Source organism: Eubalaena glacialis, chromosome 15 (genome assembly GCF_028564815.1).
Source record: "Eubalaena glacialis isolate mEubGla1 chromosome 15, mEubGla1.1.hap2.+ XY, whole genome shotgun sequence".
Lineage (NCBI taxonomy): Eukaryota > Metazoa > Chordata > Mammalia > Artiodactyla > Balaenidae > Eubalaena > Eubalaena glacialis.
In genome coordinates, this window is record NC_083730.1 from 6,103,180 (window position 1) to 6,121,237 (window position 18,058).

At 41.2% G+C, this 18,058-nt stretch overlaps 1 protein-coding gene across 1 annotated transcript; it reads left to right on the plus strand.

Annotated features, from left to right (window-relative positions):
* The first annotated feature begins 357 nt into the window (after window positions 1-357).
* On the plus strand, window positions 358-4,150 carry CBLN2 (cerebellin 2 precursor). The gene is made up of 3 exons (XM_061170013.1): window positions 358-714; window positions 3,593-3,712; window positions 3,953-4,150. The coding sequence occupies exons 1-3, from the start codon at window positions 358-360 to the stop codon at window positions 4,148-4,150; spliced, it is 675 nt and encodes a 224-aa protein (XP_061025996.1).
* The last annotated feature ends 13,908 nt before the right edge of the window (window positions 4,151-18,058 follow it).

Here is an 18,058-nt window from a genome sequence, read left to right on the forward strand (position 1 = left end):
CCGGGAGCCTTCGGGGATGCCCTGGCCAGTGAGCCCCGGCGTTTCTCGGGACCTGTGTGCCAGTCGGGCTCTCCGGGGGGCAGTGCGAGGCACCGAGGGGGTGGCCTCCAGGGAGGGGGCCCGAGCGCCCCAGGGACCTGCTCCCCGCGCCTCCTCCCCGCGCAGCTTCACCTCCCTGTCTCAGGGTTTGGGTTCTTTGCCCTGACAGGTCCGCTGGCGCCTTTCTTCTGAGGACGACCCCGGCCTTGACCATCAGCGCAGGGGACCGAGGCCAGAGGAGGCTACTCCCGGCCCCGCGCGTTCCCGCGCGCCCTCCCGCCCTCGCCGCGCCCCCGCGCGCCGCCCCCCGCAGCCCGGATGCCGGAGCCGGGCCGGGGCCCCCGCGGGCCGCCGCTGACCATGCTCGGGCGCCGGGGGGCGCTGCGCGAGCCGGCCGCCTGCGGCTCCGGCCTGGGGGCGGCGCTGGCCCTGCTGCTGCTGCTGCTGCCGGCCGGCTGCCCGGTGCGGGCTCAGAATGACACGGAGCCCATCGTGCTGGAGGGCAAGTGCCTGGTGGTGTGCGACTCCAGCCCGTCGGCGGACGGCGCCGTCACCTCCTCCCTGGGCATCTCCGTGCGCTCCGGCAGCGCCAAGGTGGCCTTCTCCGCCACGCGGAGCACCAACCACGAGCCGTCCGAGATGAGCAACCGCACCATGACCATCTACTTCGACCAGGTCAGCCGGCCGGCCTGCCCCTCGCCTCCCGCCCGGGGTGGGGAGGGCGGGGGGCCTGGGGGGTCGCCGGCCTCCGGGACGTGGAGTTCCAGGCTCTCCCCTCCTCTCTGCCCTTCCTCCCTTCTCCAGTAAGCTCTCCTTTTCACGTTGTAGCTCTTTTAGGACTAATCAGCTCAGTTGGCGCTCGGGGGACCGAGAGTCCTGTAAAGCTAAGCGTCCCGTAGAGCCGAGAGAGCTGAAATAGATTTCCCGAAAGGACAGTGCACGTTTTGCTTTTCGCTGGGATGGGGGCCGTCCTTTGTGGTGGATGGCCTTCTGTCACCCCACTGGCCACTTAGAGACCGAGCGCATTTAAACTCTCCCCGCTCAGCCCGCGGCTTCTCCGAAGGTCTCAGCCAAGGCTCCGAAAATGTGTACCTACTGCTTATTTTGGAACGGACTGGGGAGAGTATGCTTGTCTTCAGAAAAATAAGTGGGGAAGAGTGGGGGTGGGGGGAAATAGCACGTATGGTTATAGATAAACAAAACAAAACCGAGTGTGGTTATATGAATGCAATGTACGGTAAATACAATATACACAACGTAACATAAAGTGCATATCGATGTCATACATGGCCTGCTTACATAAAGAAAACACAAAATGAAGAGCCGTGACTTAAGTTGCTCTGGCCACTCAACTTCTCCCACTGGCTTCAAAGCAGAAGGGTCTGCGTATGATCAGGCTTTGGCAACGCCTTCTCTGGGTTGCTGCTGCCCAGGATTAGAGGTCGCCACCTTCCTCTGTGTCCTCCCTCCCCACCTTGGTTTCTGTTGTTTTTTGGAAACAAACAGGACACATTAGAGTGGTTTCCAAACTTTACCTCACCGTTCCATTCCTTTTGCCAAAATGCTTCCCACACAGGGAGCTCGGGCTTACTGAGCACACCTGATTGAGTTCCTTTCTCTCTGTTAACCAACATGCATACCTGAGTGGTGACACATCTGCACACACCAAAGCCTCTTCTTAGGCCAGTGTCTTCATTTGCTTTAATCCTTGTTAAGGATTATGTACTTGAAATTTGGGGAGGGGTGTGTACGGGGCGTGTCTCTCTTTAATCTGTTTTTTTCTTACGAGACATAAATGTCTTTAATTATGTCCAACTAAAGCAGACAGTGAATTAGTTTTCACAGCATTTTTACATCTGCCCTTTCATTAGGGTGTCAGAAAAACTCTGTGACGTAGGCAGGCTAAGTAGTAGTAGGATTCTAATTTTATAGATGAGCAAACTATGACAGGGCAGATTACATGATGTTTCTCTGGTTCCCCAGTTAGGGAGTAACTGAAACTTGCTTTTCTGGGGCCAGTGGGTGTTCTTCCGTCTACAGCAGGGCCCTGAATTTACCAGTTTCCTGAATTAGAAATGGAGGTGCGAGAGTTGTGGTTGTTGAGTTGGGAGAAGCAGCGCTGAGGGCTTGGAGGGAGGAGGCTTTGTTCTTTTCTCAAGCCTCGTCAGGCAGACAGGAGCACAGCCTCGGAGGGCGGAGGACTCATCCTGAAGCACATCGCCTTTAACGATAGAGCCCGAGTGTCTCTGAGCCCTGCAGTCGAGGGGCTGAATGAAGTACTGCTTGGAGCTCCTTGAAGAAGCTGGTGTGGCGCAGTCCCCAGCCATCCCGGCGGTTGTCAGTGGCACCCTGCCCGTTGCTCTGGGAGCCGTGTGTGATCCATCTGTAATGAGTGTGTACAAAATAACAGCAAAGGGTATGAGGCTGAAATTTATTTTCTGAACAGATGACAGGGTCTCTAATCTAGGATTTTGTTGTTGCTGGCTGTTCATTTTAAAAGCTGGGAACACCAGGCGGACCATTTTATTATTGTAATTGAGTTGTGCATGTGTGTGTGAGAAGGAATGGGGACAGGTCCAGACAGAGGGGCCATATTCCGCCTTGAACATCTGAAAGGGAATCTGTTCATAATGGGGGAGACCCTCCACTCTCCACGTTCTGCTTATGACATCCTGACAAGTCTCATCCGTCTTTTATTTGAGAAATAGCACCTGGAGGGTCACGTGATTTTGTATCTCGTGGCTCATTTTGTCATTATTCTCGCACCTTGCGGAGTTCCCACCGTTTGAGCTAAGGGTGTCCAAGCTGCCTTTCCACTCTCCCTTTAGTTGTCCAAGCTTATTTGCATGACATCATAGCTCAGCGTAGGAAGCAGACACCTCACGTGAAGTAAAGTGAGGGGAAATGGGCACAGCCAGTGTTTATGGAGTGTGGTCTTTCACCCAGCAGCCTTTATTGAGCACCTACTATGTGCTGCCGGCGGGGAGGGGCATGCCTGGGGCTGGGAAACAGAGAGGAAACCTCACACGGTCGGTCTGTTCTCTCCTAAAGCACACAAAGCTCGTCCCAAGCTTTATCTGACAGAAGTTATCTCACTGAGTTGGCCTCTTACGCCACAGCCCTTTCTCTGCCCATTCAGGACGGAGCTCTGTTTTGGTCCTCGCTTCACGTTCACGTCCCCAGAATCCTACGGACCTCTGAACAGACTCAGTTACAGTGTGTCTACCGAGCTGATCGTCTTCCCTTGCTTTCTCTCAGCCCTGCCCACAGCAGCCACAATTTGCATCCACGTTTTCAACGCATAAATAAAATATACTCTAAAGCCATCCTTTTGAATTGCGATCCATTAGCATCCTTCGGAAATCAATTCCTCGGCAGGACGTTGCGCTCCGGGGCTGCTTCCTTCCTGGGGCGGCCTGGGTGCCCTGAGCAGGTGCTGCGGTGGTGCTTCAGCTCCTAAAGGGACGGGTGGGGGTGATTTTGTGAGTCTGACTGAAACACACGCGGAGGAGGGGCTTGCTCTGTGTGTGCTGTATCCCCTCTTCTTTTCCAGGTCTTAGTAAATATTGGCAACCATTTCGATCTCGCCTCCAGTATATTTGTAGCCCCGAGAAAAGGGATTTATAGCTTCAGCTTCCACGTGGTCAAAGTGTACAACAGACAAACCATCCAGGTGGGTCGCTCTGACAGCTGGACACTTCTGGCTCTGGAGGAATAGTCATACCCTCTGCGAGGCAGGGAGAACCAGGGACGGGGGTCGCGGGGGCCTGGGCACCAGCTGAGTCCTCTGGGTCAGGACCCCGCATGGGTCCAGGTCCATGGCCAGGGTGGGGGGAGGAGAGGGGGGAGATGAGGACAAGTGGATGGAATGGGGTCCATCATGGTCTGCTGAGCTTTACCCTCTGCCTCGCAGGTCAGTTTAATGCAGAACGGCTACCCAGTGATCTCCGCCTTCGCAGGGGACCAGGACGTCACCCGAGAAGCTGCCAGCAATGGTGTCCTGCTGCTAATGGAAAGGGAGGACAAAGTCCACCTCAAACTGGAGAGGGGCAACCTCATGGGAGGCTGGAAGTACTCCACGTTCTCGGGCTTCTTGGTTTTCCCTCTATGAACACAGAATCCCCGCCCCGCCCTGCCCCGCCGATGATGGGGAAGTTGCCATCTGGACCCAGGAGTTCACCCTTCCTAACACCCCGAACTTGCCAGAACAGGACAGCTTGCTTCTAGCCTCCTCCGTCGGACTGTTGTGGTAGAAGCGTGATCGCCTTCGGGACCTCCAGTGTTTTCTTTGAATGTTGACTATGCCTCGGCAACCTGACCTCTAATTAGTTTTAGATGACAAGGTCTGAAGGAGAAATGAAATGACGGATCTGAGCAATTTGTACCTGCGATTGTAAAGTCGATATGGGATTTTATCACTGGGACCACTGACTTCTCGTCTTTTGTTTGTACCTGGTACCGCTGCCCCCGGAATGGCCCGCAGGCTGCAGGCTGGGCTCACAGCGAGAGCCCTGCCAATCACCACCGCCCGACAGTCCCTGAAACGTGTTCTCTGTGTGTCTGTTCAGCCTTAAGAAAAAGAATGGCTTCGCTTTCATGCCCTTTTCCTCCCACCCCGGGTGGATGGGAGGACGCGGGAGGGGGAAGGGAACATTGTGTTAAGAAGTGCTTTATCCGGAGAAGCAAATTTTGCGCCATTGGACTGCCAGTTTTGTTTTGTATTGTTTGTGTATGTGTGTGTGTGTGTGTGTGTTTTCCCCAAGAAACTACTTTTCTTCCCACACACAGCTCTCCGTCCACACCCCTGGTCTTATCTTTTGTGCTGGGGTGAGGAGAGAAAAATGTGTGCTGAATTCCTGGATGAGACCAAACAAGACAAAACAAAAAATGACTGTGTATTTTGTTTTGGAGGAGACCAAACCAAACAAAAGGTACCTGTAGAGCAAAGTGAAAATGACAAACGGACATTTCTGCTTATTCTTTCAAAGAGATTCTCTCGGAGGCACTTTTGGAACTAACAACCTGGATTTTTTTTTTTTTTTTTTTTTTAATTTACGTTCTGGAATACTTTAAGAGACTGATGTTCCTGGGTGGCCTGAATCATGTCAGATGGGCATGGAAGCTGTGATGACCAAGTCCCCGATCACATGGTTTCTTTGCTGAGCGCACCTGAGTCTTCCAGGCAGCATGTTTTTGTTCATTTGGATCCACTTCTGGGTGAGCACACCGCGATCAGGTGCCTCAAAGTCGACGGGACCAACCAGTTCTTCCCCATCGGGATCCTCTTCTGACCCACCGAGGCCAGAGGGTGTTGACACTCCCCTGGGAGCGCCTCGCGGGAAGCCACCTGGAAATCGCAGCGGTTAAAGGTGTCGGTAGAGGTGCCCTAGAAGCAGTTTCCCAAATCCTTGTTGTTTGGCACCTTGTACAACAATATTATTAAAACACAGCTGAGAGTTGATGGGTGCAGGATTCGTACGCCAAGGAAATGGCACTGATCCCAAAGCAATCAAAGAAGAGACCTCAAACCGGATGTTAATTTGTCCTTTGTGTAACAATGTAACCAAAATATTTATGATAAAAAGTCATAATTTAAGATGCAGAATAAATGGGTTTGATGTCTGGCTTGCTCTCTCCCTCCACCTCGCCTCCCAACTCTCAAAATGTGTGTAAGGAAAGGCCAAGGATCAAGGGCGTGGGGAAATTAAACCCATACTGTTTACTCTTTAGAAAATACACAGAAAAACACACACCGACATAGGCAGATCTAGCTTTGGGTCCAGATGGATATTGCACTCTTAAATATCTATTTTTCACACAGAAAGATTTGGGGGGAGGTATTATGTGAAAAAGACAGCATTAAAAAGGTTTGATGGAGAGGCAATCTGCTTTTATCACATTTAATCTTTGATGTAGTACAAGATCCAATCCAATATTTCAATCAGAGAACACAGATATACAAGAAACTGACCTTCGATGATCGCATCAGTTGTTTCTAAGATGTATGTGAGGATGGGTTTCATTTTCAAATAAAAAATGCAGTGGGGATTCTATACATGAAAAAATACAGTTGGGCTAAGGGTGTAAGTTTTACTGGCCTTAGGTGAAGAGTGTAACAGGATGCAGAATTTAATTTGAATCAAAATGCTGTTACATTTTGTAAGGGAAACAAAGTATCAAAAAACATCAACCGAAAAGCATTTGGGATAGTTTGGCTCTGTGAGTAGAAGACATACTCCTGACAAGAGCATTATTTATTAATGCTGGTAACATACACAGCAGGATCATAGCTAAGATTTTTCTCTGTTTTATTGCCCGTAGCTATTTAGTCCTCTTTCCCTCATTTCCTCAACCTTATGTTCAATTTAAAACAAAGAGCAAACAGTCCTCAGTGAGAGACAGTATAGCACGTCTGAGACTGAAAGACGTATGAGAAGTTGTTATTTTTATTGCTTACTAATTTGTAGTAGACATTTCTTCGTAGTTATAAATTTATTACATATAGGTTGTCATTTGGGTATACTGTCTAATAAGTTATTAAATTGAGCTATCTAAAAATAAGTATGTTTCAGGAGTTGATTTTATGTTAGGAAGGAAAACTTTATCACTTTTTTTTTTTTTAAACGGATGCCAGAAACTACATTAGGAAGAAGCCAGGACATTAGTGTTTTTAAAGTTGTTGATCATCTCCTGCTGCCCCTGCCAAGGTTCTATTTGGCTAAGGAACTTTGATGAAGCTCTTATGTATGGTCTATAAAAATATATAGGTCAGATCAAAATTTGAAATATATCTTTAATTGGGAAAAAAGGGATGTCTATATTTGAAGCCCAATTTGAGCAGCCCCATCTCTGAGCCTCAGTTTCCCCATCTGTAGAGTGAGGACAATAGCCCTGCACCTTCTGCCCAACCCCCAAGGCTAATATGAGAATCACACAGAAATGTCAGAGCTACAAGGAACCATGGTGGAAAAAGCAAGAGTGGTAGGGAGAGTGTTTCCTGTCAATCAGATTTTTCAACAGGCAATTTATGAAAAAATATTTAGAATGAACACCCAACAGGACATTTTAATGTGAAAAGTAAATGTCCATATTCTCAAATAGCCTTTTAAAATGACAGCACTGTATTGAAGTCTCATTTGATTTTTAGAAACATATCAAAATCTACACATTTTCATATTAATTCTCAGTTATGTTATTTGACTATCGTTTGTGGCTCAAGCCAACCTTTCTGTTCAGATATGTAATGAACATTTTATAAAAATGTACAATTAACATTTTAACACAAGTAAAAGATGAGGTTCCGATATTACAACGTTATAATAGTGAGTTGCTCTAGTTGATAAATGTTAATGCTACTAAACTGTAAATGCTTTTAAAACAATACTATTTTTTAACTTAAAATATATTCTAATTTGAAACACAATCCTGATGATTCAACTCTAGGTCCTGAGAAACTGTTGAACACCTGTAATTCCTGAGCCTTTATTTGCATCCTTATATTTTTGATTTATGTATTCATGTATAATGAAATTATTTACATTTTTAAAGGTTGTGCTTACTGTGGCTGCCCAAAGCAAAGCTGATAAAAACCTGTTGAATATTAGAATGAAAACTCATGGAATCCTATAGAGATTACATAGATTTACTTATTTGGAAAAAATATTTTAAGCTAAATCTAGTTATTTCATGCATCAGAAGAGTTAGAAAAGTTATACAAAGCAAACCAAAACTTTTACTGAATACTTAATTTTGTTTGTACTATTTCCTTGACATAAAGGAAATTGTTATCAATTCACATTCATACTAACTATTACATATATATGGTTTGCCTATAAATACATGCACATATGCACCTGATATTTAGCATAATGATAAAAATAAAATACATACACTGGCTACATTCTCCTGGAATCTAGGAATATGTGAGAGGAAAATTTGATGAATCACTTTATACAAGCAAAACAAAAGCATGGGTTGCTTCAGCATGCCTCATATATGGCAAAAGAGCAAAGAATCTTCTGGCAATTTGTGACCCTTTAATTTTGCAGTCTTTTATAAGGAAATTAATATTGCAATAAGAATGTTGCTGTAAATAAGTAGTTAATGTTTATATTTCTACAGAATAGAAAGCATATAACAATCTACCGTATAGATACACTTGAATGAAAGGCTCTGTTACATTATATTTAAGATGGTGTAAATAAATGATGGAACTCATAGAAGCAGGTTACATTGAATCACTCTAAACGGTTTACTGTGCACTCTGTAAAAACACTCATAAGAAATGTAAAACTAGATTAACCATAGAACTACGGTGAGTTTTTACCCTTTTGCCTTGCTCGTGTAGTTCACTTGTCACTGGGACTCTATTTCTAAAGCTGGCGCTTGGCTACTACAGTGGGATATTACAAACATTTTAAAATTTAAGATCAGAGGCTATAAATTCTCGTGAGGTTCTTAAAGTTAATTTTCTTGGCATTTAAGGAGCAAGCACACCAAATATACTGAAGTGAGTTAAACAACAATTTCCATTTTAGTTTTATGGTTTTAGATATTTTGTGCTCTGACTTTTTTTTTTTTTTTGAACGATACACTGTGAAGACGTTAACTGATTATGGCCATGTTCCTCTGTCAAATCTGTTTATGTATTTGCCTAGATTTTTAAAACATAATTTTTGCAGATCGAGTCACTAAAAAGTATGTTTATTGCTCTTGTGGATGGAGGGCTACGATTAATTCACATTTAGATATTTTAAAAGTCTGTATGTTATACAGCTGTCCATGGTGTAATTGGTCAGATTCAGCCTTCACTCACCCCCTGAGAAAAGAAAAAAAAAAAGTCTTCTCAAAATTCCTTTAAAGTAGACCCAATGAATATGAACTTAAAAAAAAAAAAAAAATGGCATGTGTGTGTCTGTATAATAACGTTCTACCAGAACATGAATTCTAAGTAAATGAGCTTTCCTTCCATTCCCAAACCCAGTAGGGTAACTTGAAATGTGTAAGGGCAAAAGCCATGAGGTTTTAATAGGAGCTCTGTTTTATCTTCCTAAGCGGATTTTGCTGTGGATTTCCATCACCAGAATCACTTCAGTGTCTATAGCGTCATAAATCATCATCTTCATCAGCTCACCCACGTACACTCTTTGTGTAGTGTAAATGAGCTCCTTGACAACTTAATTTGGAAAAGAAATCTTCATTCCCTCTTCTGAACGTACGGCAAGACTCCCCAGGGTGAGAATGCCGCTTTGCCCTGGAGCTGTCCTAACAGGATGGCTGCTACTTATTAATGAGCCATTCCAGTCTTGAGTCCTGACTAGCATTGCCTTTAACTTGGATTAGTGTTTCTTCACATTCCAGGAATGCTGATTTCTTTTTTAAAATTCATTTTAGGTGGCAAAAAAAATTCTTTGTGTTGAATGTTGGCATACATTGGAATGTGGAACTCAGGTATTTTGCCTAAGTATTACTTTATTCATTTGAAAATACTTATATCAATCTCTTATAATTTCAAAGTCCTGTGGGATATAGAGCATCCTAATATTTCCTTGGCTTTGTATTATAAAAGAGCATTTATTGTGATTCTGGTTCATTGTTATTATAGAACTGACTCAAGAATAATGTCTAAAGTTTAACTAAATTAACTGAAAAAAATTGGCAAATTCTCCTTATTACTAAAAGTCCTCATTTGCCATATTTTTACATGGATCTTAAAGATTCCTACCAGCTTTAAAATTAACATTTATCTTTGAATTGCTAACTCTTTTTTTTTTTTTTTCACAATCAGGTAACTATTAGATCATAAATAGTATACTTCCAGAGAGAAGTTCATCACTGAACAACAAATTTAGGACATGACCATGGGATACTGTCTTTTTTTCACATTGCCGAGCATCATGTCAAGATGTCATATCATAGTTTTGTTCTGGAATTGTCAACTGTCAGTGGAAAGAGCAATTATATTACTTATAAAAAATGATCTATTCTTTTGGGAACAGGGTGTAGATATTTCCTTTTCATTCCAGAACATTTGCCAATTGCTGCCTAGGGGCCAGTGTGCTTAGGGATAATGATGGAAAAATAAAGACATAGTCGGTGTATGCCAAGAGCTTATAGTCCTTGTTGGAAATGGTGTTCAAAAGTAGCCTGGAGGAGAGCCAGTTAAACTGCTGGTGAGGGGGCGGCTGAGGTGGGTGTGGGAGGAAACTTAGAGATGTGAATGCATATTTACTAAAGTTAATAATGTAATTTACATTTTTCACATACGAAGCAGAGGATGTGAGTTTGGCATTGGCATTGAATACTGAGCATCAGTTGATCTCCCAATTAAAAGGTCCCCCCATCACCTCTCCTCCCTTGGTGAACATGGTTGGATATTTGACAGACCAATGGCAGTCTAGTGCTCATGAACTAATCTTGGACGTATGAAAGTGGCACAGGGCCAGATGCAGGGAATTTCCATTGTTTTAACACATTCAGTGAAGATTAAATTATCACAGCCCTTTTTACAGTTGTATTTCTGCTTTCCTCATGTGGTGAATTTCTTGGGAAAGCAGAAGTCGTGCTAAAATTACTCAAATCCTCAGAAGACAGGGCTAAAGCAGGATACAGCAAGGCATGATGTGAAGTCCCTCTTAAACAGACTAGATGGGCCACCTAGCCCTTCAGCATGTTTTACAAGATAGTAACTTAATGAATAAAGTCTAGCTTAATAAGAAACAAAAGATAAACACAAGACCAAATGGCTCTGGTAGCAAACATGAATTCTCTATGTTTTACTTCTACAAACACACACATACGTATGTTCCTGTGTGTGTGAACTTTGAAATAAATAAATATTTCTAGTCCAAACTTACCCACTGTCAAAATGCCTTCTGGGTGCCTCTAGTTATGTCATCAGTGAAAACTCACTTTCATATAAGAGGAAGGTGATGGACCAAGGTACCTTTGTCTGGGTACATAGAGTCACTTCTACTAACTTCTTACTTCAATAATTTGGTCTATATATCATATTTCATTTCTTGTATTCAATCTCCGGAATATATTTCACCAGAAGGTAGACATTACATCTGGTCTCCCTGACAGACAGAGATTGAGAACTGTTGAGAATAATTAAGCCATCTGGTGCTATAAATCCAACAGAAAGTTATGATCAGTGGATCATGGCCTAATCTGCTTTTCATCCATTGCATCTAAATTACCTTGGCACAAAAGGATGAGGGAGCTGGATTTTTAAAGAAAATGGCCACATCTCCCAGTCATTAGCTGGCAAAAGCATGCATGCATCAGACTGTGATAATTAGAGAAGGCTTATTCTCCCCTAAGGCCTATTGCTTTTGATGCTTCATTTTTCCTTTTTTAAAAATGTCTCAAAATGTACTGCACCAGTGAATGGCATGCAACTTTTACTTCAGATTCTTACCTATTCCTGAGTATGTTCATGAGAAGAAATGATTACTAACATAAACTTTCTATCTTAATGGAGAATTGAAATGAACCTAAATTAATTTTGTTATATCTTCTTGCAGAATTGCAGAAACATTTGTTTCAGGAAAAACTGCCCAATAGATGGTGCTGCTGTGATTTAAACCATTGCATAATTAGTATGCAAAATAGCTCCAGAGAGAGGCCTCTGGGAATTCCCTTACATCAAGTTATAGAAAGACAAACATGTGGCTTTATTTTTGCTAAATGCACATTGACTTAATGTATAATTTGAAAACTTCAGAAAGATGTCTTGGTGTTTTGAGGTCAAGAAATTACTTCTTGGGGCCAACGTCCCTATCTCAAATATTTTTGAAACATACCACAACAAAACTGAGTGATGCAAGAAGATGAGCTGAATGGCCTTCCAAATTTCCTTCCCCATCATGCTTCAAGGGTCTATTAGTTAAATATATAATATGAGGATTATAATACAAATGAAAAAAATGGAGTCCTTCTTTCATCTTTAAGGGAAAAAAATTGCAGATGCAGGAACTGTATCGGCAGAATGATGCTGCCACTGTTGTTAATGGTCATCCTTAATATGCTAACCCTCGGCACAGAAACAGAAATATAGATCAATGGAACAGGATAGAAAGCCCAGAGATAAACCCACGCACATATGATCACCTTATCTTTGATAAAGGAGGCAAGGATATACAATGGAGAAAAGACAGCCTCTTCAATAAGTGGCACTGGGAAAACTGGACAGCTACATGTAAAAGAATGAAATTAGAATGCTCCCTAACACCATGCATAGAAATAAACTCAAAATGGATTAAAGACCTAAATGTAAGGCCAGACACTATAAAACTCTTAGAGGAAAACATAGGCAGAACACTCTATGACATAAATCACAAGATCCTTTTTGACCCACCTCCTAGAGAAATGGAAATAAAAACAAAAATAAACAAATGGGACCTAATGAAACTTAAAAGCTTTTGCACAGCAAAGGAAACCATAAACAAGACGAAAAGACAACCCTCAGAATGGGAGAAAATATTTGCAAACGAAGCAACTGACAAAGGATTAATTTCCAAAATATACAAGCAGCTGATGCAGCTCAATATCAAAAAAACAAACAATCCAATCCAAAAATGGGCAGAAGACCTAAATAGACATTTCTCCAAAGAAGATATACAGATTGCCAACAAACACATGAAAGGATGCTCAACATCGCTAATCATTAGAGAAATGCAATCAAAACTACAGTGAGGTATCACCTCACACCAGTCAGAATGGCCATCATCAAAAAATCTACAAACAATAAATGCTGGAGAGGGTGAGGAGAAAGGGGAACCGTCTTGCACTGTTGGTGGGAATGTAAATTGATACAGCCACTATGTAGAACAGTATGGAGGTTCCTTAAAAAAATAAAAATAGAACTACCATACAACCCAGCAATCCCACTACTGGACATATACCCTGAGAAAAGCGTAATTCAAAAAGAGTCATGTACCACAATGTTCGTTGCAGCACTATTTACAATAGCCAGGACATGGAAGCAACCTAAGTGTCCATCGACAGATGACTGGATAAAGAAGATGTGGCACATATATCCAATGGAATACTACTCAGCCATAAAAAGAAATGAAATTGGGATATTTGTAGTGAGGTGGATGGACCTAGAGTCTGTCATACAGAGTGAAGTAAATCAGAAAGAGAAAAACAAATACCGTATGCTAACACATATATATGGAATCTAAAAAAAAAAAAAAAAAAGGTTCTGAAGAACCTAGGGGGCAGGACAGGAATAACGCAGACATAGAGAATGGACTTGAGGACACGGGGAGGGGGAAGGGGAAGCTGGGACAAAATGAGAGAGTGGCATGGACATATATACACTACCAAATGTAAAACAGATAGCTAGTGGGAAGCAGCCACATAGCACAGGGAGATCTGCTTGGTGCTTTGTGACCACCTAGAGGGGTGGGATAGGGAGGGTGGGAGAGAGACACAAGAGGGAGGGGATATGGGGATATATGTATAGATATAGCTGATTCACTTTGTGATACAGCAGAAACTAACACACCATTGTAAGGCAATTATACTCCAGTAAATATGTTAAAAAAAATACGCTAACTCTTTGCACATGGGAGACACTGTGTTGAGTGCTTTACGGTTACCTTTCCATTTCTTCATCATGATAACCCTACAAAGTAGACACTCTCATTATTACCATTTTACAGATGATGAGAACAACATTTAAAACAATAAATGATGTGGTCAAGGTCTCATAGCAAATGAATCTCAGAGGTAGGATTCCAATCTTGGATTTTCTAAGTTCAGAACCTATTCTCTAAACTATGATTTTATACTGCATCTCAGAACGAGAGCTAAAGTGCAAAAATCATTTTGTTACATAAGACATCTATGTACGCCGTGATTAATCGTGTTTGCATCACAGTTATTTCAGTAAAATACATTGTTTTTTTTTTTTAAAAGACAATTTACCTTTGCACCCTACAAACATAAATATTGCTTTATTGTAATCATAAGAGAAATATTGCAACAGCTACTGTAAATTGACTGAATCTCATATCAGAAACCCCAACGTTTGGGCTCTTGTGATGTTTAGTCATCATTCCCAGGCAGAAAATGATAATGGAAACTTTTCTTTCCTTTTTCTTGCCAGACCTCCTTGTAAACATGAATGCGAAATACTCAAACATATAAATACAAATAGCTCATTTTCCCAACAAGACTGCATATTTTATAAAGGACACAGGTCACTCTCTCTTAGCAATTCTAGAGTCAAAACTGAGACATCAAGCACAAGAAGAAAATAAGCTATGCTTGTACTGAGCTACTTGCCCTAAAGCTGTTCATGGGGGTTTAAGCTTAACCTCTGGGCGGAGAAATCTCCTAGAGACTGGAGTCAGGGAGTTCCTTAAGAGATTAGATCTCTTGCCTGGAAAGCATAATTAGCAAAATTAAAACTAATTAAACAAAATTAAAGGGGGATTTTTCGAGATGGTAAGTCATTTGGTTGCATTAAATGTATTTGCTATGTTCTAACCAGAGGAAATATATTTTGAAGTTAGACAACAAAGAGACAAAACAAAAGTTGTCTCCAAATGTTTTTCTGAGAATATTACTTTTACTTTTTGTTACCTCTCATTATGTCTTTTTTACAAAACATGTTAACTTAAAGATTGTGGACATAGAAAAAGCTTACATTTGGTACTATTACATCTAAATTTACTACCAAAACTTTTTACTAATACATATTTTCATAATATTTTAAAGAGGATAAAGAGTTTTTACTTTTTTGTGTTTGTTTCCTGAATGCACTTTTTGTAAAAAACAAAACAAACAAACAAAAGTGTCACATTCCTATTCAAAATGGTAAGGCAAAATTTACCTTTAACAACTTCTTACTTGTTTAAAATAAGAGCCTTGGTCTTAGTGGGTAATTATGTGGTGTATATTCAGAAGTGGTACCTATTTGTGTAACAGTATTTGTTTGGGTTCTTGGTTTGGCTCTACTACCAGGCAGAAAGCCTTAAAAAGACCCTTCATTACTTAGTACAACTAAAAATAAGGTAGATTAGCCAAAAGAATAACGATTACATATAAGGATGTTTTATAGTACTTTTCAGTGAGATAAGGTATTTAAGTGTAATTTCAAATTAACATAAGATAAATTTAGATTTTGATAACTTAAGGTTTTTTCATCAGAGATATTGGTAATTCTCTATTGATTACTTGCGATGGTTTAGTTCAAATTACATGTTATGGAATTAAGCTTATTGGCCTGGGAGATAGATAATCAGTGTTACTTCATAGCAGTGTTACTGCGAAGAGCAGTGTAGCTGTAGTTTATTGATAGTATTTTGGCATCAGAGAGGTTTATCCTGCCAGCCCTGGTGGTTATGCCTTTAGGTAGAAAACAAGAGTTCCTGTAACACCCTAGTACATGATGCATCTTGTCAGGCTTTAGCCACAAAAGGTGATGGGGCAGGGCCGCTACGTTCACGTCCTCTAGCAGCTGTGACATTTTCCTTCTTGCATATTTTGAGAAAGTGCATCATATTTTCACCGCACTAGCTTTCCCTCCAAGAATATACATATTAGAATTAAAATAACACTTGTTCATTAGACTCAAATATATGGAAAATATATCCAGGCATATAGATTGTGATAATGATGGTATGGAAATTTAAATGTACACATGAACAGGACGGATGAATAGATAAATGGATAGATTAATAATAGATAAAAGATAGATGAAAAGATAGATACTTTAAATATATAGTTGTTTGAAAGTGACACAGACTCTCTCTCGATGGAACTTTAGGCAGGCTCTCTGAGCCCTCTTTTAAACTTGGTCTTGACCTTGGGCCTTGTCCTCAAGCCAGCCTAGCCCACCTGTAGCAAGAATCCCGCTAAGTCCCTTTAGAAAGAGCCCCTGACCCCTCAAGCACTCTCTGCAGTGCCCTGGATGGCGCTGTGCTGAAGCAGGAATTTTATTCCTAAGATTCCGAGTATACTCTCAAGGCTGCCTTAGAGTCTCAGGTTTGCTGTTGGGGAAGAATCTTCCTGGGTGGAAGTCTTGGCTCTTTAGAGTGGAGATTTTCCCTCTGACTCTTGAGGGGGAAATTCCTGCCTCTTGTGAGGACTCTGCTTTAGCAGCTGGGTTACAGGAGTCCCAGCCTTCTGTTCATAAGGCACAGGGGCTGGGTTAGAGAACCGGGCATCTTTGTTTGCCAAGTACCATTCGTTAAGAACAGGGGAGCTTCTTAGTTGACGGAAACCCCTACTGAAAATCCTGTCTGCAATGCTTCCGAGATCTCATTTCCAATTCTTCCTGACATATGCTCCACCCCTAGGCACAAATTCTGTCAGCTCCCTTTCTTATTGGCATGATTTTATTAAGGATAAGTTGGAACTTCATTGGCTTCTCTGGGAAACAAATCTCCCCATACAAGCTCCTCTCAGACCTCTCCCTTCTTATCACCTCTGTCCTTCCTTCCCTCTTTCACCAGCTTTGATGTTCCCTTCAGCTCCCATGACTCCTTTGATATGGGAAGGGTCTCAAGTCCCCACCTCCTCCATCCCTTTGTGCCCCCCGACAGACTCTCCCTTCCCACTTTGGCCCCCAACTCCCCATGGTCACTTGAACTTTGGACACCCTGCCCCCTCCTCCATCAGGAATGCTCAGGGAACTCGGGACCCCCAAAGCCACTACCTGTCAGGGCAAATGAAAATCTTAAAAGTTTCCTCCACAAATATTGATAAAAGCCTGAGCCCTCATACTGAGCAGGTAAACTTACTTGTGCCATCTGCCAGATACACAATTCAAATGAGAATATAAAGTGCAGCAAAAACAAGAGTCCACTATTTTATATAAGCTGGTGTGTTTTGTATGACTGTTACTTGACTCATGACTAAAATTTTAAAATGAAAGCTATAAAGTCTCTATTTGCATTTGAATGTGTGTATATGATTATGTATGTATATATGCATATAATGTACTACACATGTGACATTTTTCTGCATCTGATGATATTTCCAAATTAATTCATAAAATCCTATAAAGGAACTCTATTCAAATTGGCTTAGAGATAAAATAGCTCTTATATAAATGAAATATTCCTAACATTCCCAGATACATAGAAACTAACCCAAATGTTTTTTTTAAGTTCACATTATTTGAGTGAATTGTTGATAAATAAGACTAGTTTCGCAATATTAGTTTAATAAAAATGAGTATGTCTTCTGAGTTATCAGAATTAAAGATAATATGAGCATAAACTTTTTCTACTTGGGATTATTAGTGAAATAATGTAATATTATATCTATTAGATATTTAAGATTAAATAAATTACAAATTCAACCTAAGAACAAATATACAAGTAAAGATACAGAAGAAATGAATTACTTCATGCATATCAAGCATGGAAGTAAAATAAAACACCCACGTATTTAACTTCTCTTAGGGTTTTTTGTTTTTGTTCTTGTTTTGTTGTTGTTTTTTTCTCTTGGGATGCTTGCCTAATGTGCATGAATGCGCATGTGCTATAAAAATAGTTAACAGGGAAATAACCTGAGGTGACGGCTAGCTTTGTTTACTATAATACGTCTGCCTGAAAATAGTTTTCAAAATATTTTCGGCAATTTGTAACCTAAGAGTTATGCTAAGTTAAGTAATAGATACTCATTAATAATTTCTAAGTTAAATAACCTACTGAAACATTAATTTTTTTAATTTTTAAATATTTTTCAGTCTTTTTGCAGATTATATTTCTTTATAAGTTGAAATAATTATAAAGAAATATATTATATTATTATTTCTTTATAAGTTGAAATAATTATAAATAATATAATAATTAAACCTAAATTTAAGTTTTTACACTTTTGGTTTCTTATTTCATATGGTGTAGAGAGGCTAAATATATTCAAGTCTGCTAATAAACATGTTCTTTTGCCACACTGGAAATTAAAGAGGAATAAAATTTGCTAGTCTGCTACAGAAGGCTGGTATGTGACAGACAATTCCCAACTGATTACTTCCTAGTTTTTTTCTGTAAAA